Source organism: Ovis aries, chromosome 5, assembly GCF_016772045.2.
Source record: "Ovis aries strain OAR_USU_Benz2616 breed Rambouillet chromosome 5, ARS-UI_Ramb_v3.0, whole genome shotgun sequence".
Lineage (NCBI taxonomy): Eukaryota > Metazoa > Chordata > Mammalia > Artiodactyla > Bovidae > Ovis > Ovis aries.
Genome location: NC_056058.1, coordinates 17,631,043 through 17,653,595, shown reverse-complemented (window position 1 = coordinate 17,653,595; position 22,553 = coordinate 17,631,043). Strand labels below are relative to the sequence as shown.

At 53.5% G+C, this 22,553-nt stretch overlaps 1 protein-coding gene across 14 annotated transcripts; it reads left to right on the top strand.

Moving 5' to 3' along the window:
- The first annotated feature begins 2,044 nt into the window (after positions 1 to 2,044).
- Positions 2,045 to 22,378, top strand: ANKRD24 (ankyrin repeat domain 24). Of its 14 annotated transcripts, none has more exons than XM_042250136.2 (21): positions 2,045 to 4,852; positions 5,620 to 5,709; positions 5,810 to 5,940; positions 6,018 to 6,106; positions 7,324 to 7,388; positions 7,922 to 7,979; positions 10,206 to 10,276; positions 10,695 to 10,801; positions 10,979 to 11,166; positions 11,659 to 11,687; positions 12,551 to 12,631; positions 12,772 to 12,879; positions 13,663 to 13,707; positions 13,796 to 13,894; positions 14,719 to 14,791; positions 15,039 to 15,157; positions 15,361 to 16,881; positions 19,169 to 19,336; positions 21,452 to 21,577; positions 21,788 to 21,853; positions 22,146 to 22,378. In XM_042250136.2, exons 1-21 carry the CDS (start codon positions 4,814 to 4,816, stop codon positions 22,302 to 22,304), a joined length of 3,432 nt encoding a protein of 1,143 aa, XP_042106070.1. In that variant the 5' UTR covers positions 2,045 to 4,813; the 3' UTR covers positions 22,305 to 22,378. The 14 variants fall into 14 exon arrangements, with proteins under 14 accessions (XP_042106070.1, XP_042106069.1, XP_042106073.1 ...); XM_042250135.2 differs by having other exon boundaries at positions 5,590 to 5,709; XM_042250139.2 differs by lacking the exon at positions 5,620 to 5,709.
- The last annotated feature ends 175 nt before the right edge of the window (positions 22,379 to 22,553 follow it).

The window sequence follows — 22,553 nt, the reverse complement described above, 5'->3', positions numbered from 1 at the left end:
CATTTAATGAATACCTACTGTAGGCTGGAGACCAAGGTTGGCTTCACAGATGCTCCCACTCAGAAGAGCCCTGTGTTTGGTTTCATTTCTGCCTGTCATGACATTCTTAGTCACTTTTCAGCTGAGGGCCCTGCGTTTTCACTTTGTATCGGGCACTCCTAAATCTGTACATGGGACCTGCTGGGGAGATGCGGCAGTGACTAAGGGACACAAAAATTCCTGCCTGTGCAGAGATGACATTCGGTGGAGAGATCAAGAGGAAGTGATATTTTCAGAAAGGTACATGAGATGACGTCAGGTGATAATAAAAACCATAAAGGAAAATTGGCCCCCACTGAGGGAATCAGAGTGACAGGGGGTGACCAGAGAAGGGCTGTCTGAAGAGGTGTCTTCCAGTGCAAAAGACAGTGAAGGAATCAGCCTTGTAGGCGGTGGAGGAGAGAGGGCATCCTGGGTGGAGGGCACAGGAAGGGCAAAAGTGCGGAAGTGGGCAGAGCTGTCAGAGGACCGGAAAGGAGGCCACTGCAGCAGGAATCTGTGGACCAGGGGACAGGCTGGGGGAAGAGCTCAGAGAGTTGACGAAGAGGCGTGATTAGAGCAAAAGTGGGCACATTTTTCATGGAAAAGGCTGGATGGTAAATTTCTTTTTCGGCCACACCTTGCAGCTTGTGGGATCTTTGTTCCCAGTGTGTGCATGCTAAGTCACTTCAGTCATGTGTGATGCTTTGCAAGTCCATGAACTATAGCCTACTAGACTCCTCAGTCCATGGGATAACTTGGGAGTCCTAACCATTGGGCCATCAGGGAATTCCCAGAGGCTGTTTGAAAATTAACGAGCACATGCCAATGTTGTTGTTCAGTTGCTCAGTGGTGTCCAACTCTTTGGACTGCAGCATGCCAGGCTTCCCTGTCCTTTACTATCTCCCAGAGTTTGCTCAAACTTATGTCCATTGAGTCAGTGATGCCACCCAACCATCTCATCATCTGCCATCCCCTTCTTCTGCCTTCAATATTTCCCAGCATCAGGGGCTTTTCCAATGAGTCAGCTCTTTGCATCAGGTGGCCAAAATATTGGAGCTCCAGCTTCAGCATCACTCCTTCCAATGAATATTCAGGGTTGCTTTCCTTTAGGATGGACTTGTTCTCCTTGCTATCCAAACTTGTTCTATGGACTCTGAAATGTGATTTTCATATAATTTGGGGGGGGGGTGGCGGCCATACCTTGAGGAGTGTGGGATCTTACTTCCCTGACCAGGGATCAAACCTGCAACCCCTGCATTGGGAGAACAGAGTCTTAACCACTGGACTGCCAGGAAGTCCCCTCATATAATTTTCATGTGTTACAAACTATAACTCTACTTTTGATTTTTTACCCCCTAACCACTTATATGGAGAAGGCAATGGCACCCCACTCCCGTACTCTTGCCTGAAAAATCCCATGGATGGAGGAGCCTGGTGGGCTGCAGTCCATGGGGTCACTAAGAGTCGGACACGACTGAGCAAATTCACTTTCACTTTTCACTTTCATGCATTGAAGAAGGAAATGGCAACCTACTCCAGTGTTCTTGCCTGGAGAATCCCAGGGACAGGGGAGCCTGGTGGGCTACCATCTCTGGGGTCGCACAGAGTTGGACACGACTGAAGTGACTTAGCAGCAGCAGCAGCAGTAACCACTTATAAGTGTAAAAACCATTCTCAGCTCTTGGCCTGGACAAAACCAGGTGGGAGTGGGATAGGGTGGGAGACCTTAGTCGGTGGCCCCATGCCATGGAACCTCCTGGGCTCTGTAAGCAGTTAGCATCTGATGACAAGTGAGGTCACTGGAGGCTTAGGTGCAGGAGAGAGATATGCTCTGATGCAGGTTTAGGCAGCTGGTGGGCCAGGGAGGGGAATAGAAGCAAGCAGGCCGAGGTGGAGGTGACCCCGCAGTGGAGCTGTGATGGGACTGACCGTGGGTGAGAAGGGGTCCTTGGATGCAGTTTGGCTTCCGGGTTGGGTGTGGGGTGAGAGAGAGGAGTCAGGTGGGATGGTGGTACCCTTAGCACACTGCGAGGGGAGGGACTTCTGATTGTGTCTGGCATCCAGAAGGACAGACCAAGGGTAATTGGAAATCCGAGGCCTGAGCTGGGAGATCCATTTCAGTCTCCTCTCTGGACAAGCCTAAGAGTCACCCCCCTACCCAAGCGTAAGAGGAGAGAGGAGGCCTCAACACCCTCCCTCCAACTCCTCAACTGCTTATCAGCAAATTCTCCGTTTACCTGTCCCCACCTCTCCCTCCACCTGCCCAAAGGTGTCTGAGAATAATCACGGACAGCAGTGATCCTGCCCCCAGGGACACTGGGTGATGCCTCTGACATGGTTGTCACACAGTGGGCAGTGGGGAGGGGCGCTGCTCCTGGACCAAGGATGCTGTTCATACCCTCACAGAGTCCAGGACGGCCCCACCCCAGGGAATGACCAGACCCCAAATGTCAGCAGTGCCTCCAATGGAGGAACCTGGCTTTATGCTATCCACGCCGTTATCTATTCCATTTAACAGTGAGAGAATTGAGGCCCAGAGAGGGAGAGTGGCTAGTCTCAGATCACACAGCAGGTGTGCAGTGGCCAAGCTGTCTTCGAAGCCCCAGTGCCTGTCAGCAGCCATTGCTCTTAAATTCAGGTTCCTGGGACTCCCCTGGTGGTCCAGAGGTTAAGACTCCGCACTCCCAAGGCAAGGGGCATAGGTTCGATCTCTGGCGGAGGAATTAAGACCCCATATGCCTCATGGTGCAGTCAAAAATAAAAATTAAGGTTAAAAATTCAGGCTCCTGAAAGCCTGTCTCTCCACACATCCCTTCTCTCCCCTGTAATCCCAACCTCCCACCTTTTCCTGGCTGTTTCTCAAATTTTCATTCACAACACAGTGAACTGTTCTGCCTTTTGGAACTGTTTGTGGCTCTCCTGACATCCCACACGCCTTGTTTCCCCCTAACTCAGGCGGCTGCTATACAACATCTCTCCTCCTCCGCCCCACCCTTCAGTATGCCCCCCACCAACGCCCCAGGTCCTGGATTGGGGCAGTTACCACGCTGGTCCAGGAGCGCAATTTATTTCATGATTTCTCCCTAACATGATCTTGTTCCTGCTCTTCCCCAATGCTGTCCATTCTTCAAGTTTCAACTCAGATGTCCTCTCTTGCAGGATCTCCCTGACTTCCCAGATAGTTTCAAGAGTCCTCTCTGAGCTTCCAGCTCATCTGAGCTTCCCCTTTAACAGCCCTGATCACTTTGGTTCATAAATCCATGGGTGTGTCTGTCTCCCCAGGGACCTCAGTGACAGCAAGGACAACTGTCTTTGCCACCACTGAGTCCCAAGGTGCAGGGTTGTGCCAGGCACCCTCTAGGACTCGTGGACTAAATGAATGCAATTGGCTTATGAGTCATGCCTTCACTGAGCAAACATTCACCAACTGCCTCACCCCACCCTGGGATCCAAGGCCCTTTGACAGGGAGGCCTCAGTGGGACTCTGCTCTCAAGGGGCTCCCAATCTGAGAACGGAATGAGGGGAACACAGACCTTCCCATCTCCTTGGAGTTAGAGCTAAAGCTGGTGTCCTCACTGTCTTTCAGTGGTTTAACTGAGCACCTACTATGTCCTGAGTCCCAGGATGCAGGGCTAGATATGCAGACATAAACCGTCTCTCTCTGTGATGAATGAATCTGTGTTTGTAGCACACTTGCTTTGTGTCAGGCACTATGTGCTGCAGAGGTCCCCAACCTTTTTGGCACCAGGAGTCAGTTCTGGGGAAGACAATATTTCCATGAGCCCGGGGTGTGGGGGTGGGGATAGTTTCAGGATGATTTAAGTGCATTACATTTATTTTGCAGTTTATTTCTATTTTGTGGCAATCTCAGGATTTTCCACCTTAACTTTTAGGGTTAGGGTTCAAGTTCCTCAGAATCTGATGCCCCTGCAGATCTGACAAGAGGCGGGGTTCAGGCAGTTAAACATCAATGAAGCTTCTCGGTTGCCCACCACTTACCTCCTGCTATGCAGCCTGGTTGGTTGCCCACCACTTACCTCCTGCTATGCGGCCTGGTTCATAACAGGCCACCAACAGATACTGGTCCATGGCTGGGGGGCTGGGGACCCCTGATATATAGCATCTCATTTAGTCCTCCCAGTAACCTTCTGCAGTAGGTACTGTTTAATAGGAAACCCATTTCCTGGATGAGGAAAGTGAAATCCAAAGCAGGTAAGTATCTTGGCCCAGCTTGTAGGTGGTAAATGCGAGTGTGTGGAGGGTGGCACTGGGGTGGGGGTGGGGGATGGTGTCCTGGATTCAAATTCAGGTTTGTCAAGACTGCAGAAAAGACCCACTGGCCGATGAATGAATGAATGATTGACAGCCCGGAGGCCCAGCAGCAGTGGGGCCAGGCCGAGTCACCCGAGACCCCCGCATCCCCCATTCCCCGGCCAGCTCAAAGGAGGCGGAGACGGATGCAGTCGGGTCCCTGGAGATGCTGGGAGCATGGCCCCCTTTGCCTCAGCCTCCTGGTGGCGAGAAGGTCAGGTCTGGCCTCGGCGGTACCCCTCCCCCAGAGCCCATCCCCGCTCCCTGGCGCTCTCCCCCACCCGTAGGGGAGGGGCCGGGAGGGGGGCGGCAGGCGGGGCGCGGGGGAGGGGCGGCGTCTGGTTTGGCTAGACCGCGCGGGCCGGGCGGCCGAGCTCCGGCTTTGCGGGCCCCTGCCTCCGGCCCCTCTGGCCCCTCCGACCGGGTCACCTCCCGGAGCCCGGCCGCCCGGCCGCCCGGCCGCCCGGCGCCCTGGACGCCATGAAGCAGCTGTGTCTGTGCGCCGCCTCCTCCTTCGCGGTAGGGCCGGGGGAGGGGGCGCGGGAGGGGGCTGGCGCGGGCCCTTCCTCCCCTCCCCGCCCCGCCCCGCCCCCTGACCGCTCAGAGCCTAGACCCTCCACCCGCAGACCCGAGAGGGCGAAGCAGGGAGGACAGCGGAAGGGGGGAACAGAGATGGGAGGATGGATGGCACATATGGAGAGACAATTTTGAGGACAGATGGGGACACTTAGGGGAATTTAGAGGGCACTTGGGCGGACAGTTTTGGATGGGATCATCCAGGGGGACAATTTGGGTGATACTTTGACCTTTTTTGGGGAAAAAATATTGACATTTGGAGAACAATTTTGGAGGACGTCTGAAAGATTTTGGGGGGAGGACATTTTGGGGACATTTGACGGGGTCATTTGAGGGATGAATTTGGGGAAAGATGCATTTAGGACATTTGCGGGACAATCTTGGCGTCTCAGGGGCAGAAAAAGGGTAGCTGGCAGAGGACAGTGTGAGGGACATTTAAGGAACCTTTAGTGGTTCCTTTGGGAAGACTTTGGAGGGCAGTTCAGGAAGACGTGGTGAGGTGATATTAGAAAGGCGGGTTTCACCAAGAGATGGCTAGGGACCTAGGTTTGGGGGACAGCCTCTTGGAAAGATGCTGGGAGCTGAGCTGGGGATGGTTTAATGGTACGGTTGCTGGCAGTGGTAAAGGACAGCTGGGGAGGCAGGTGCTAAGGACCCAGGCTGGAGGTATGCTGTCTCAGGCCCCCACCCAGGACCACTTCCCCCGGCAGCTGCGGCTCAGCCCCACTGACCTCGGCTCCTGCCCGCCCTGTGGCCCCTGCCCCATCCCGAAGCCAGCGGCAGCCAGAGGCAGGCGCCAGGCAAGTGCCCAGGACCAGCGGCGAGAGCCCAGAGCCCCGGCAGGGGAGCGGGGAGGGACAGTGTCCACCAGTCCCACGTTCCTCTGGGTGTGCCCCGCAGAGCCAGGACTGGGGCAAAAGTGACGAGCGGCTGCTGCAGGCGGTGGAGAACAACGATCCCACACGGGTGGCCTCCCTCATCGCCCGCAAGGGGCTGGTGCCCACCAAGCTGGACCCCGAGGGCAAGTCCGCGTGAGTCTCCATGTCCTGGGGGTGTGAGGGCTGAGGGGTGGCCACCCTGCAGTTGACCCCTGACCTCTGGCCTCCAGATTCCACCTGGCAGCCATGCGGGGTGCAGCCAGCTGTCTTGAGGTGATGCTGGCACACGGCGCCAACGCCATGAGCACGGACGGGGCAGGTACTACCCACCGGCCCTGGGGGTGGGAGGAGGAACTCTGACCAGGTGCCCAGCCTGAGGGTCCAGTCACGCCCTGCTTCATGGTCTCAGTGTCCTGCTGAAAAGGGGGGTTCCCTTCAGTGCCCCTGGGGACAGGAGCATGTCGGGCTGCAGTACCCAAGGATGGAGATTGGTTGGCAGTAGACCGACTGAGTCAACTTGTGAATTGGGGGAGCTGGGACTCAGGTAGTGGCTGAGTCAGAGGAAGCAGCAGAAACAGAGGAGTGTCTGAGCTTGAGGAGCATCTGAGGGCATGAGTATAACTAGTATAGTTTTTTGGGGGGAGTATCTGAGGTTCATGGAGTAGCTGGGGTTTAGCGGTAGCAGGAGCTCAGGGAGTAATGAGGCATGGGGCATAGCCAGGTGTAGGAGCCAGAATGTATGGAGTACTGGGGATTTACAGAGTAATCAAAGATAGGGACATAGCTGGCACTTTGATATAGTTGAGCTTAATAAGAATAGCTAGGGCTTCCCTGGTAGCTCAGCTGGTAATGAATCCACCTGCAATACAGAAGACCTGGATCAATTCCTGGGTCGGGAAGATCTCCTGGAGAAGGGATAGGCTACCCACTCCAGTATTCTTGGGTTTCCCTGGTGGCTCAGACAGTGAATAATCTGCCTGCAATGTGGGAGACCCAGGTTTGATCCCTGGGTTGGGAAGATCTCCTGGAGGAGGGAATGGCAACCCATTCCAGTATTCTTGCCTGGAGAATCCCCATGGACAGAGGAGCCTGGCAGGCTACAGTCCCTGGGGTCTAAAAGAGTTGGACCCGACTGAGCAACTAAGCACAGCACATAAAGTAGCTGGGGACCTGGGGAGCAGCTGGAGACACTGGGGAGTAGCTGGGGACCTAAGGAGTAGCTGGGCTCCTGGGAAGTTGCTGGGGACCAGCCGGGGACCTGGGGAGTAGCTGGGAACAGAGGGAGCAGCTGAGGATCATAGTGCTTGAGGAATGGAAAGAAGTGGAGTGTAGCTAGGATGAGATTGTCTGAGACACAGACCATCTGGGACTTGGAGAGTCTCTGCTCCCAGGAGTAGCAGGGTTTTGAGAATACCTGGGTTTGGAGACTAGCTAGAGTCATCACAATTATTGACACAGGTTTGGTGGAGGGGCAGCAGAAGCTCCCTGAGTATCTGAAGCTCTAGTACATTCTAGAATATTCATGTTCCCTTTTAGGTTACAATGCCCTCCACCTGGCCGCTAAGTACGGGCACCCACAGTGCTTGAAGCAACTACTGCAGGTCATTTCTTTTCCTGTCTCCAACACTTCCCAACCCCCTGATACTCCCCTGCCCTGACTATTCCTGATGAGTTCCAGCAATTCATGGAAGCCCCAGATACACGCCGAATCCTAGGTCTTCCTTGGCCCCTTTTACTCCTCAGTCCTAGCTACTCCCTGGACAGTGAGACTCTCCAAGTGTCCAGCTATGTCCCATATCCAAGAAATACTCTGAATAGCGGATGTCTCCTGAGTCCCACCTTCTCTCTAAACTCTGGATACTCTCTTAGCCGTAGCCACTTTCAGGGCTCCCACCTACTCCCCAAACCCCCAGCTGCCCCTGGGCTCCCAGCTAATCCCTCTTCCTCACCAATTTTCCTAAGAGTCAAGATGGGGGCCCATGAGGAGTGGGTTCCACAGAGCAGGTGGGTGGGTGGGAGAGGGGAAGGGCCAAGGAGCCTGAAATACAGCAGAGCCCAAGGAAGAGCCATTCCTAGAGAAATTAGGCAACAAATAAGGATGGCTCCACCTCCAATGACCCATCCCTCCCCCCAGGCATCCTGCGCAGTGGATACAGTGGACAGCAGTGGGTGGACCGCCCTGCATCATGCAGGTGGGTACAGCCCAGCCTCACCCTGGCCACCATGGCCCCCGGAGGCTGAGCTTGGGGATTGTTCTACCTGGGGCTCTGGGGACGTGCCTGGGACATATTCCACCTTCTTCCTCACGGAGCCCCTTGCTCTGCATTATCGTTTTCTCTTTTTTCTTTGGCTGTACTGCGTCTTCATTGCATCATCCTTCATTGAAGTGCACACGCTTCTCCAGTTGTGATTCACAGGCTCAGTAGTTGCAGCGTTCAGGCTTCGTTGCTCCGCAGCATGAAGGGTCTTAGTTCCCCGACCAGGGATCGAACCCAAGTCCCTTGCATTGGAAGGCAAATTCTTAGCCACTGGAGCACCATTGGACGGACAAGGGAATTGAGTCCTGTAAACAAGGAAGTGGGGAGGATCCAGGCCGCCTGACCTCAAAGCACAGCCTACTGTATGCCAGGCCTGGGTGAGGACGATTGGAGGGTTATTGCTTCAAGGAACTCCTAGGGAACCTCAGGAAGGCTGAAGGTCTTCATAATCATCAAATCCAAACTTTTCCAAGGGAGGGGAAGAGACCCAAACCCCTTGAGGCAGAGCCCAGCCCAGTGTCTGTACACCAGGCCCATGACATTTGGGAATGTCTTCCACTTGATGACTCTCAAGGGAAAACATGAAATACATTTGCTTTGGAGTTTTATTTAGTTGAAACATTCCCTGCAGTTACAGTACGCTGCCACCTAGTGGTAGCAAAGCCTTTGCTCACTTTATGGAAGCTTCTTGGTTTTTTTCATTCAATAAATATTTGTCAAGTGTCTGCTGTGTGCCAGGCTCTGTTCTAAACAGTGAGATTACGACAGCAAACAAAATCCCATAAGCCCTTGGGCACACAGCAGATAATAACATAGAGTTTATTTATTTTTTTGTAACTTTTTTTTTCTTATTTTATCTTTATGGCCATGGTGAGACATGTGGGAGCTTAGTTCCCTGACCAGGGATTGAACTCGGGCCCCCTACAGTGCAAACATGGGATTTTAACCACTGAACCACCAGGGAGGTCCAAAAGTTTGATGATTTCCAGTAGCACTCCCTTGCACAAAGCCTTCTCTTCCCTCTCTGAGGCTCTGGACATACACACCCTGTCCTACTTCTTTGACGACCAAGTCCTCCCAAGCTGCTCCCTGCCTCAGGGTCCATGTCCATGCAGTGACCTCTGCCCTTCCCCTTTCACCATCAGAACTCAGAACTCAGATCAAATCCCAATAAGCCTGCTGAACCTCAGCAGAGGTCTGATCTCTCTAGTAAACAGTAACACTCTTTGGGGAATTCCCTGGCAGTCCAGTGGTTAGGGTTCCAAGCTTCCACTACAGGGGTTGTGAGTTCGATCCCTGGTCAGGGAATTAAGGTCCCACATGCCACGTGGAGTGGCCAAAAAGAAAAAAAATTAACATTCTTTGTATGATGGTTTGGTATATAGTCAATATACAGTTAATACCGGTTGAACAAAAAAGGGATAAATAGTTGAAAATCAGTGAAAAATTCCACTCTAAGAGGGAGCCACAGGCTTCCCTAGTGGCTCAGTGGTAAAGAATCCACTTGCACTGCAGGAGACGGGAAAGGCACAGGTTCAATCCCTGGGTCAGGAAGATCCCCTGGAGGAGGGCATGGCAACCCACTCCAGTATTCTTGCCTGGAGCATCCCATGGACAGAGGAGCCTGGTGGGCTACAGTCCACAGGGTTGCAAAGAGTCGGATATGACTAAAGCAACTGAGCATGCGCGCATGCAAGAGAGAACCACAGTGGAAAGATGAGGAAAGAGCTTTGGGTTGGGAGTTAGAAAACGTGGGTCCTCATTCTGGCTGTCTCTAACCCCCTGAGTGACCGGGGAGCTGGTTGGGGCTCAGTTTCCTCATCTGTAAAATTTAAGTCATATCTTTATTACTGATCTTCTTCTGGGGGAGGTGAGAGTTTCTCATGAAATAAAGGATAAGAATGACACCCAGGGACATACCTGGTGGTCCAGTGGTTAAGAATCTGCCTCCCAACGTAGGGGACACAAGTCAATCCCTGGTCCAGAAAGATTCCACATGCCGAGTGGCACCTAAGTCCATGCACCACAGCTGCTGCCTGTGCTCAGCAATGAAGACCCAGCACAGCCAAAAAAATAATAATAATAATCACCCTCAAGCAGAAGGCCCCTAGAAAATATCAAAGCCTCGCCGTACCTACCCACCCTTCTCTCTTTCTCCAGCCGCTGGCGGCTGCATCTCCTGCTCAGAAATACTCTGCTCATTCAAGGCCCATCTGAATCCCCGAGATCGGGTGAGTCCCCGGAGTCTTTTGTTGTTGTTGTTCAGTTGCTCAGTCGTGTCTGACTCTGCGACCCCATGGACTGCAGCCCACCAGGCTTCCCTGTCCTTCGCTATCTCCCGGAGCTTGCTCAAACTCATGTCATTAAGTGGCTGATGCCATCCAACCATCTCATCCTCTGCCACCCCCTATTCCTCCTGCCCTCAATCTTTCCCAGCATCGGGGTGTTTTCCAATTAATTGGCTCTTTGCATCAGGTGGCCAAAGTACTGGAATCTTTGGGGAAAGTGCATTTGAGGTATCCCAGGCACGCTTTGAAAAGTGTGAAGATCCGGAGTGAACTTAGGGGGCCCATCACAGGCTTCCCAACCTCCCAGAGTCAGTCTCTCATGTCTTGTCCTGTCTCATGCTCTCCCCACCCCCTCCCTCAGCTGGGTACTACACCCCTCATCATTGCAGCTCAGATGTGCCACACGGATCTGTGCCGCCTCCTCCTGCAGCAAGGGGCTGCAGCGAATGACCAGGACCTTCAAGGCAGGTGAGCCTCTCCCCTCCCAGCCAGGTCACTGTGTGCTGTGTGACCTTGGGCAAGTCTCTTAACCTCTCTGGGTGTGAGATCTAGTGTGTCTTCCTCTCTCAACCCAGCCTGGGTGTTGAGGAGGGTGTGGAGGTTTGAACATATCCTCGCCCCCTCAGCAGCCTCCTTTTCTGGTAGGACGGCCCTGATGCTGGCCTGTGAGGGAGCCAGCCCCGAAACAGTGGAGGTGCTGCTGCAGGGCGGCGCCCAGCCGGGCATCACAGATGCGCTGGGCCAGGATGCTGCTCACTACGGCACCCTGGCAGGGGACAAGCTCATCTTGCACCTCCTACAGGAGGCAGCCCAGCGCCCCTCACCACCCAGCGGTATGCAAACCCCACCTCGTAACAGTTTCAAGCACCCCCTTCCCTCCACTAGGTAGTCTCTTGCCTCTCCTTTCTCTCGCTTCCTCCTGTGGATAGTTTCAAGGTATCCCTGTTCATATTATAGGAGGTTTTGTTGCTGCCCTCACACTGCTCGGGGTAGTTTCAAGGCGCCCCAGAGCTTTTAGAGTAGTCTAGGGGTCAACTCTGTGTTCCTGGGGCATCTTATTCTTGGATCTTTGCCTTCCCTAAGAATTGGCCCTCCCAGTCTCCCCATTCTGGAGATGCTATTGTTCTCTCTTTTTGAGAGTTGCAAGGCCCTTCCTATGAGCATTTTGTCAAAATGGTTAGTTCCTACCTTAAAAGTCCTGATTCTGGGGGGGGATTGGGAGATCCCTCAAGTTCCCTGGGCTAACAAATGCCCTTCCTAGGGCTAGGAAGGGAGTCCCTGACACAGTGCCTGACCCTGCTTCCCTCTCTCCCCTGCTCTCGCAGAGGATGATTCGGGCGAGGCATCATCTCAGGTATGGATCCCTAAGCATTGAGTGAGTCCCCACCCCCCCACCCCCACACACCCCTGCACACACTGCCTTTCCCCTTGACCCAAGCTCCCTGAGAAGAGAAGGAAGAGATGGACCCTTGACTTGGGGTTAATACTTCGAAGGACCTCTTTGGAAGAGTGCTACCTTTAGGGTGGACTTCCCAGGTGGCGCTAGTGGTAAAGAACCCATCTGCCTTTGCAGGGGATGTAAGAGGAGTGGGTTCGATCCCTGGGTTGGGAAGATCCCCCTGGAGGGATGGCAACCCACTCCAGTATTCTTGCCTGGAGAAATCCCATGGACAGAGGAGCCTGGCAGGCTGCAGTCCATAGGGTTGCAAAGAATCGGACACAACTGAAGTGACTTAGCACACACCTTTAGGGTATGCTGCCACCAAGCGGCAGCAATATCCATAACATAACCACCAGGACTCTGAGAATACTGGGGGCAGGGGCCCAGATCAGAGAGCTGGGGCGGGATGGTAGAGGGAATGAGATTGATAAGGGCTGGTGTGGTCAGGGAAGGAGGCAAGTCTGGCCTCTTTCTCTCAGTCCTACAGGTTTTCAGCTCCACAGGGAAAGGATTTTAAACAGTAGGGTCTCGCTGGGGAAAGTACCAGGGTGCAAAAAGGGACAGAGGGTAAAGCATAAGATCTGGAACTCTCAGGGGATGTGGTCTTATCCCTTTCTATGCTGGGATAAGTGAGGGCCAGAGAGGCACGGATTCATGCAAGATCACCCAGGAAGCGAGGGCAGAGTTGGGGCTAGTGCCACACAGTGGGCTGTGTTGGTTTATTTGGGTGGGAGGCTGGCATGTCGCCCATATCCCCCATCTACCCCTATCCCCAGAATTCTGTGTCCAGCCATGACAAGCAAGGGGCCCCCAAGAAGCGGAAGGCACCTCAACCCCCCACCAATATCCCAGTGCCGGTGAGAGATGCCCTGGCCGTGGGGAAGAGTTGGGGGGGGGGGGATGTTGCCTCTAGGTAGCACGGGGAGAAAGTTCTGGCTCAGGTATGGGAGGACGCAGTCCTTGGGCCTCATTGAAGGTGGTGGGGTGGGGAGCACAGGATGACCAGGATGCCTACGAGGAGATCGTGCGGCTGCGACAGGAGAGGGGCCGCCTGCTACAGAAGATCCGGGGCCTAGAGCAGCACCAGGAACGAAGAAAGCAGGAGGTGGGGGGCAGCAGAGACACGGGCCTGGGGCTAAACCTGGGGTGGGTGCCATTCTAGGGGGATACTCCCCTCCCTGCCTTCCCCCTCCTCCCTCTCTCCCCACCCACTCACTCTGCTCCAGCCACACAGGCCTCCTGGCTCTTCCTCCAACATACCAGGCCTGGTCCTCTGTACAGACTGTGCCCTCTGCCGGGAACACCTTCTCCCAGCTGTCCGTATGATTCCTTCTCGCCCCTCCTATAGGTCTTTGCTCAAATGCACCTCCCCTACCCAACTTATTTAAAATTTTAACACCCCCATTCACTTATCAGTCCCCTTTGTTTTCATTCAAAGCACTGCTATTAGATATACTATACATTGTATTCATATTTGCTCATTGGCCTGTGAACCCACAAGGGCAGGCTTGGTTGATGGTGCCTCACTCACCATAACTGCCTAGTAAGTATTGGATGATGAATATTTGAGTGAGTGAGTGAATGAATAAATGAAGGAGACAGGAGTTCCCTGGTGGTCCAGTGTCTAAGGCTCTGTGCTGCCACTGCAGGGAGCATGGATTTGATCCCTGGTTGGGGAACTAAGATCCCAAATGCCATACTACACAACCAAAAATAATGGTAATAAGTGAATGCATGCATGAATGAATGAGTTAGTGGCTCCAAAGGGGGTCTGGCACAAAATAGGCCAGAGGACATCTGTGGTGGGGATGGAAGGTCACTGAGCAGGAGGTGGGCCGGGTAGGGCCCCCAGCCCAGATCTAAGCCCAGTCCCCACTTCTTCTGTCAGCTGCCAGAGGCAGAGGCCAGCTCCCTCCACAGCCTGGAGAGACAGGTAGGGTGGAAGGTGGGAGGAAGTGGACCCCCAGCTGCCTGGTGTTTTCTCCTGGAGGGCCACTGAGACCACCACTCCCTCCCTGCAGGTCCAAGAGCTACAGCAGCTGCTGGCTGAGAAGCAGGAGGAGAAGGAGAGCTTGGGCCGGGAGGTGGAGAGTTTGCAGAGCAGGCTGTCCCTTCTGGAGGTGGGCCCAATGGGGAGGAAGGCAGGGGTGGGGCCACCAGGAGGTGGGGTATTTCTTCTGCGGCAGCTGCATGATAACCACACTAATACAGATAGTCTCACACACATGCAAACACAGAACAGACAAACGTACAAACATAGGGACGTATAGATAACAAACACACGTACACATAATGAACACTTTCAGAAATCTGCAGTCACCCATACTCATGTACATGCAGAGATGGACAACATTTATGTATATGAGGTCTTATACATGCGACAGGCAAACACAACAAACACATCTGTGAATATGCCATCTCACCCACACAACAAATACTTGGGCACACACAACAGATACTTCTCATTCAATCACATACCTAGGCAACACATTCACAAATTCATGTATTCACACAAATATTTCTCAAATAAAGCAAACAGATACAGGTACACAATCATACATACACATACACAAATACAAAACAGTCACACACCACAGACTACAAGTGCAAAATCACACACACTCACAGGAACTCACACAGGAGAGGCTGGGGCCTCTGTGCACGCCCCACAGGGCACACACATGTGCACATACATGCTCACTGCAGACCTATAAACCCTGAGCCACTGTTGCAGGGACTTGCACCCAGGCAGACACATGTGGCCCCACACAGAATCCCAGACACACCCTTTCAAGGATGCACTGCCATCCCTCCCTTGGCCCCACATACCAGACAGCATATACAACCCTCGCTATTGGGGTTATGATCACACATTCACGGGGGAGACATGGAGGCTGGAGGGAGGGCAGGACCTCAAGTTGAATCTGTTTTCCCCCGCCCCTAGAATGAGCGGGAGAACACCAGCTATGATGTGGCCACCCTGCAGGATGAGGAGGGTGAGCTACCTGAATTCCCAGGTGAGACCCCACCTGCCTTCCCCCTGCCCACCTCCACCCCCCACCATGTCTGGGGCCCCAGTTGTCACAGCTTTAACCCACAGGCATGGAGAGAGGTTGAAGTTGGGAGGGAGCCTAGCGGACACTCACAGTTTATGCCATTCCTAGAAGCGTGCCTGCCCCGGGGCCCCTGACTCACAGCTCCAGACCCCCAACTCCCATTCCTTGTGACTGGAACTCTGGGGCCTGAGTCTGTGTTCCCTGCCAGGGGCTGAGGTGCTGCTCTCCAAGCAGCTAAGCCTGTCGGCCCAGGAGCTCTTGGCTTCGCTGCAGGAGCAGGTGGCCATGCTCACCAGACAGAACCAGGAGCTGATGGAGAAAGTCCAGGTGGGGAAACCAGGAGCTGATGGAGAAGGTTTCCAGGAGGGAGGGGTGGGGGCAAGTCTGAGGACCCAAGGGGCTGTTTCCCCGGGGGTTTGGGTGGGCACGTGGCTAGCTCTGTGGACAGGGAAAGTGGTGTGGCTGCCCTGCGACCCCCCACGCCCACCACGGCCACTTCCACTCTTCCTCGGTTCCCCTGTCCCCACCAGATCCTGGAGCACTTCGAGAAGGACGAGATGGAGGCAGACGGTCCGGCTGAGGTCATTCCTCTGGAGCTCTATGACGCTCTCCAGGCTGAGTTTGACCAGCTCCGCAGGCAGCACGCCAAAGCCCTGCAGGCACTGGAGCAGCAGGAAGCCCGGGAGGCCCTCACAGAAGAGGAGGCAGCCTCTAGGGAGGGCAAAGGTCTGGGAACCAAGACCTTCAGAAATGGGCCACTGGAAATAGAGCTTAACGGCACTGCAGCTCCGGAAATCAGAGTGAATGGAGTCGAGACCACAGACGAGGAGGGTGCAGGAGTAGAAACCACGGAAGCCTTGTTACAGAGCTTGGAAGTGGTGTCCACGATGGCCGAGGCCACAGAAACAAAGCCCACGGACACGGAGGCCTCGGAAACAGAGGGTGTGGGAGCCCAGCCCTTGGAAACAAAGGCCACAGGAGCTGAGGTTACAGAAATGAAAAGTCTAGAAGGAGGAGGAAACCCAGAACCCAAGGCCACAAGAGCAGAGACCACCAGTAAAACAGAAGAGCCAGAAACGAAGCCCAATGGGGTAGGTGCAGTGGAAGAAGAGCTCACAGGCACAGAAGCCACGGGAGTGGGGCGTGGGATCCCGAGGGCCCTCACAGGCCCCATCCTGCACCCGGGTGCTGCAGAGGCCTCAGAAAAGCTGCAGACAGAGCTAGAGACCAGGATCCGCTGCTTGGAGCAGGCGCTTAGGCAGCGCGAGCGGGAGGCGGCCGCGGAGCTGGAGGCGGCCCACGGCAAGTGCGAGGCTGCCGAAGCGGAGGCGGGCCGCCTGCGGGAGCGGGTGCGGGAGGCTGAGGGCGACGGGGCTAGCCGGGTCAGAGATGGGGACACAGGCCAGCTGCGGGCCGCCCTGGAACAGGCCCGCGAGGACCTCCGGGACCGGGACTGCCGTCTCCGGGAGCTGGAGGCGGCCTCGGCCCGGCTGGACGAGGCCCGGGCTGGCCGGCTGCTGGCCGAGGAGGAGGCCCGGGGCCTGCGGGCAGAACTGGCCCGGCGGGAGGAGGCGCGGCTAGAGCTGAGCCGGGAGCTGGAGGCGCTGCGGGAGCAGCTGGTCGCGGCCACGGCCACAGGGGAGCAGCAGCGGGCCGCGGCCGCCGAGCTGGGCCAGGCGCGGGACGCGGCCGAGGCCCGGGCCGCGGAGCTGTCCGCGGCCTGCGAGGAGGCCCGGCGGGGCCTGGCAGAGCTGCGGGAGGCCTCCGAGGCGCTCCGCCAGTCGGCCGTGCCGGCCTCCGAGCACCACCGGCTGCAGGAAGAGGCCCTGGAGCTGCGGGGCCGGGCGGCTTGCCTGGAGCAGGAGGTGGTGGCCGCGGGCAAGGAGGCCGCCCGGCTGCGCGCAGAGCTGGAGCGTGAGCGGGTGGGCAGCATGGCCCGCCTGGAGCACGAGCGCATCGTGGGCGCCCTGCAGGCCGACGTGGCCCGGTTGCAAGGGCAGCTGGAGGAGCTGGGGCGACGCCACGAGAAGACCAGCGCCGAGGTCTTCCAGGTGAGCCTGGGGGAATCCCCACTGGGCACACTGGGCAGCTGCTTGGTGGTCTGTTTGGATCCCACAGCCAGGCGAGGTTTCGACCCCATTGGTTTCAGTCCAGCAGAAACTTGACCATGCTGGTGGACCATTAACCCTGCAGCCATTCTGACCTCCCCGGTGTTTCAACTGGTGTTTTCTGTTTTTAAAACATTTTGTCTTATTTTGACCCCTCATTTGTTTTCTGATGGTTAGCAGGTTTTGAGGTCTGTTTGTTAAACCTCTGCATATCCCACGATCGGGAAGATATTTTTAAAAATTCATCTTTTGAAGTGTAGTTGATTTACAATGCTGTGTTAATTTCTGCCGTGCAGCAGAGTGGCTCAGTTGTGCGTGTATGTATTCTTTTTCATATTCTTTTCTATTATGGTTTCTCACAGGCTATTGAATATATAGTTCCCTGTGCTATAGATAGGACCTTGTTGTTTATGGTGAAGTTTCATTTTGTTTGTTTTGGTTTTTATTTGTTTGTTTTTCTGCACCCTGGGGCATGTGGGATCTTGGTTCTCTGGCCAGGGATTGAACCCAGTTCCCCCTGCGGTGGAAGCTTGGACTCTTAAACCACTGGACCGCCAGGGAAGTCCCAGTGAAAATGTTTTTATGTGCCTTCTTCCAGCATCTTTTTATTTTAATTTCCCAACCACATTTATGCTATGTTTCTAACTGTGGGTGTGGTGTGAGGTAGGAATTAATATTCACCATCTTTTGGTAAGCAGTGAATTGGGCTTTTTACTCTGATATTTTTTCCTTTATTCATTTTCTCTGTTGGTCAAACTGACCCTGTTTTGTTTTTTGTTTAGCCAGCTGTTTTGAGATTGTCGTTTTATCTTAAATCATTTTTGATGCTTCAACCCCCAAATAGGAGGATGTTTTGTATAAGGAGTTTTGATCCAATTATTTTGAACCCAGTAGCTTTTTATGCTGATTTTCTTTCAAACCAAGAGACTACCTTTCAGGCCCTGAAGGTGTATCTTTTGACTCCGTCTCTTCCCTTAAACATACACACAGGCAAACCAAACCAAATTAAAAAAAAACAAACAGCAATTTTTTTTCAAACAGATGTGGGAATAAAAAGCCACAATTATTAATTGTCATCAGGAAGGCATTTTTCTCTCCATATGTCTGCTTACTCATCTGTGTAATGGAGCTGATAATAATTCTTAATCCTCACATGAAAATTAAATGGTTTAATTTCTGTAAAACACTTAGGACAGTGATGGTACAAGTGATAAATAATTGCAGCCAGGATTATTTTTTTCCAATAGTATACTCTTTTGGTTTTTTTTTTTTTTTTGGCTGTGCCACTTGCAGGGATCTTAGTTCCCCAATGAGGGATCAAACCCAGGCCCCCTGCTTTGGAAGCACAGAGTCCTAACCACTGGACTGCCAGGGAATTTCCAAGATCATGTTGTTTTAAACCAGTAAAGCTTGATCTCTTTTTTAGAATTCATGATCCAACTTTAAGTATGCCCATCTTCATACTTATTTTCCAAATTTTACCTTCTCTCTTGACTACTTATTTTGGGGGTAAATTGATTTGAACTTAGTTTTTCTATTTTGTTTTTTAATTGTTATTGTGTAGCCAGTCTATACTAAGTGAAACATCTAATTATTATCCATTTTTCCTGGAGCTTTATTTCTATAAAGCCCAACGATCCACCCAGGCTCAATTTTTGCAAATCTAACACTGTTCCAACCTTGATATTTTTGTAAAAATGCAGTCACAATTTTTGGACATTTGTTGACTTTTCATCCAGATTCTTCTGTTTTTCCTTCATTTTTGTAAGAAATCTACACACTTTCACACTGGCAGAGAATAAAATGTTAGTTATGATACAATAAAGATAATAACAATAACATTCATTATATAATTTTAATAATAATAGTGACAACATCACAAACTCAAACACAACACTTATTGTGTACCAACCACCGTTCCAAGTGTCTTCCAAGTATTTGCTCATTTTATCCTCACAACCACCCTGTGACATGGGGATTTTTATTATCCTCCTTTTATGTATGAGCAGACTGAGGAACAGAAAGCTCATGTCACTTGTCTAAGGACCCACAGCTTGGCAGAGTCAGAATGTTTCTAGTGCCTACAGGAATCCAGGACCCCTGAACCAAATTCCTTGACATCAAATGGCCTTGAATGTCCCAAGATTTCTGTGGAAGGGTAGGATCATTTTGGTCCAGGCTTCTTTGGGGTCCAAATGTCCTCACAGTCACATGTGGGCTTGGGCTGCAGGTGCAGCGGGAGGCACTGTTCATGAAGAGTGAGCGACATGCGGCTGAAGCCCAGCTGGCCCTGGCTGAGCAGCAGCTGCGGGGGCTACGAGCTGAGGCCGAGCGGGCACGCCAGGCCCAGAGCCGTGCCCAGGAGGCCCTGGAGAGGGCCAAGGAGAAGGACAAGAAGGTGGGTTCCCTTTCCTTGTGCTCTGCCGGGAGGTCTCCCACTCAACAGACATTGGAAGGAATCTAAGGATGTCCCAGCTGAATGGGTCTTGGGAAATCATCCAATTTTCCAGATGAGCAAACAGGCTCCCAGAGGTGAACTGAGTGGCTCAGAGTCACACAGCACACCTCGAGACAGTGTACGGGAGCCCCAGGTGCCTTTGCACACAGTCACCCGGCTACAACCTGCTGTGTGTCCCTGGGCAAGTCACTCAACCTCTCTGAGCCCCAGTTTCTACCTTTGTAAACTGAAGATAAAGTTGTGATAAGGATTATGGTTTATTTATAGCAGGGTCCTTCCCTCTCAGCACTAGTGACATTTAGGGATAGGCCATTCTTCTTTTTGAAAAATATTTATTTGGCTGCACCAGGCCTTAGTTGCTGCACACAAGATCTTCGATTTTCATTACTGCACGTGGGATTTGGTTGCAGAATGTGGGATCTAATTCCCTGACCTGGGATCGAAACCAGGCCCCCAGCACTGGGAGCTCAGAGACTTACCCGCTGGACCACCAAGGAAGTCCCAGGGGCTAGATTATTCTCTGTGGGGGACCATTCTGGGTATTGCAGGGTGTGGAGCAGCATCCCTGGTCCCTGCCCACTTGATACAAGGAGACCCCGAAGTCCCGACAAACAGATGCCTCCAGATATCGCCTGGCATCCCCTGGAGATAGGATCACCCTTGATTGAGAACCTCTGATCCACGGAAGTAACAACAAAGCCCAGCATGCATTGAGTGCCTGCTGTTTGCCAGCACAGCTTAAAATTAATCTCTGTTCAGAGTCACAGCAACCTATAAAGTTGAGAACGATGATTCTCCTTACCTTACAGATGAGGAAACAGATTTCAAGTGGTTAGGTCATATTCCCAAGATCTCCCACTAGGCAAGGGGAGAGAAAGACCCAAACCCTGGCCCAAGTAACCCAGCCCCACCAGGATAGGCTGCTTTTGTCCCCCTTGTTCTGTCTGTCTCCACTTTCACCTTCTGGAGACTCCCAAGATCTGTGCACTATTTCTGCAGAGGGCCAGATGGTCACTGATTTTGGCCCTGCCTTGCCACGATACTCAGCTCTGCCACTGAAGAGGGGCCATAGACTTGGCATCGAATGGGCGTGGCCACATATAAATAAAAATTTACATATGACCATGGAGTTGTGAATTTGGTATAATTTTCATGTGTCAGAAAATATAATTCTTCTTTTGATTTCCTCCCCCTGCCCTGATGATTTTTTAAAAATATTTATTTATTGGGCTTCCCTGGTGGCTCAGACAGTAAAGAATCTGCCTACAATGTAGGAGACCTGGGCTTGATCCCTGGGCCAGGAAGATCATCTGGAGGAGGCGATGGCAACCTGCTCCAGTTTTCTTGCCTGGAGAATTCCATGGACAGAAGAGCCTGTTAGGTTACAGTCCATGGGGTCACAAAGAGTTGGACATGACTGAGCGACTGATCACGTTTATTTATTTGGCTGTGCCTGGTCTTAGTTGTGTCACCAGGGATCATTGATCTTGCAGCCTGCAGCTAAGCAGCGTGAAGCTTCGGTTGCGGCATGTCGCAGCATGTCAGATCTAGTTCCCCAACCAGGGGTGGAACCCCGGCCCCCTGCACTGGGAGCACAGATTCTTAGCCCCTAGACCACCTTCTCGGAGAAGGCAATGGCACCCGACTCCAGTACTCTTGCCTGGAAAATCCCATGGGTGGAGGAGCTTGGTAGGCTGTGGTCCATGGGGACACTAAGAGAGCGACTTCATTTTCACTTTTCACTTTCATGCATTGAAGAAGGAAATGGCAACCCACTCCACAGTGTTCTTGCCTGGAGAATCTCAGAGGCGGGGGAGTCTGGTGGGCTGATGTCTATGGGGTCGCACAGAGTCGGATATGACTGAAGTGACTTAGCAGCAGCAGCAGACCACCTTCTGACAATTTAACGTGTGAAAACCATTCTTAGCTAATGGGCTGGACTTAGCCTGCAGGGAGGGTTCTGTGAAGTCCGAGGCTCTTCCTGCTGCCCGGGAGAGGTCCCCAGGTCCCCACCCCGGGCTCAGGTGCTGGCTGACTCTCCCACCCTCACCCCAGATCACAGAGCTCTCCAAGGAGGTCTTCAGTCTTAAGGAGGCGCTGAAGGACCAGCCGGGGGGCCCAGACTCTTTGGAGGTGGAAGCCCTCCGTGACCAAGTGAAGGCTCTGCGGGAGCAGCTAGAGGTGAGCCTCGCCTGCTCGTTGGGCACAAGGTCCCTGGACGGTGACGGGCAGGCAGGCAGTGCACATGGAGGAAAGTAGTTCAGTATTTTAGCAAGCAGCACTGCCATGCTGTTGCGTGCCATCAAAACAGGGGCTCGGTGCAAAGGGGGCTTTTTGGCATAGCTTGGAGGGGGTCCTGCTTTTCTGAGCTCCCCTCCCCTACACCCACAGGAGGCTGCCAGGGACCACAGTGCTGTGGTGGCCTTGTACAGGAGCCACCTCCTCTACGCCATTCAGGTGAGCTCACTGGCTTTGGGGGCACTACTGCTGCTCTCTGGGCCTTAGTTTCCCTATCTGTACAATGGGAGGCTGGTGGAGGGAAGAGGAGCAAGGGACAGGGAGGGAGGGGGATAAAGAAACTGGGTGGGGCGGTGGGAGAGAATGCCCAGGCTCCCTCTGCTCCCACCCTCCCCACTCCTCAGGGTCAGATGGATGAAGACGTGCAGCGAATTCTGAGTCAGATTCTGCAGATGCAGAGGCTCCAGGCCCAGGGCCGCTGAGAGCAGCGTACTGCCCTCTGCCCCCCTAGGCCTCTCACAGGGGCTTCGGGACTCATGCCTTGACCCGCACTTGGAGACCAGCCTGGGCCCCTTCCACACTGCTTCACTGCCTCCACCAGCCCCTGCGTGCACTGGGAAGTCTAGACCCCCGCGCTGACCACGACGACTCCTGCCACCAGGGAATCTGAGTTCTCTCCCCCACGTCCGGTCCCAAATGCTATCCCAGGAATAAAAAGCTCATAGAGCAGAGCAGAGGATGAAAGTGTCGTGTGGCCTGATTGCTGGGCCCCACTGCAAGGAGGGGAGGGAGTGGCCCAGAGCAGGGATTAGGGATTAGGGTGAGGAGAGTGAGGCAGGACTCAGTCCCCAAGATGGACACTGTGCTGTGCTGTGCTAAGTAGCTGCAGTTGTGTCCGGCGTTGGAAGCTCGGAACCCT

Excerpts from the sequence above, each read along its gene's own strand:
- ANKRD24 (XM_042250132.2), top strand. The coding sequence starts at position 5,440 with ATGGCTAGGGACCTAGGTTTGGGGGACAGCCTCTTGGAAAGATGCTGG. Across the intron at positions 5,710-5,809 it reads CAGCCAGAGGCAGGCGCCAG|AGCCAGGACTGGGGCAAAAG; the intron begins GCAAGTGCCCAG and ends TGTGCCCCGCAG. Across the intron at positions 10,277-10,694 it reads ATCTGAATCCCCGAGATCGG|CTGGGTACTACACCCCTCAT; the intron begins GTGAGTCCCCGG and ends CCCCTCCCTCAG.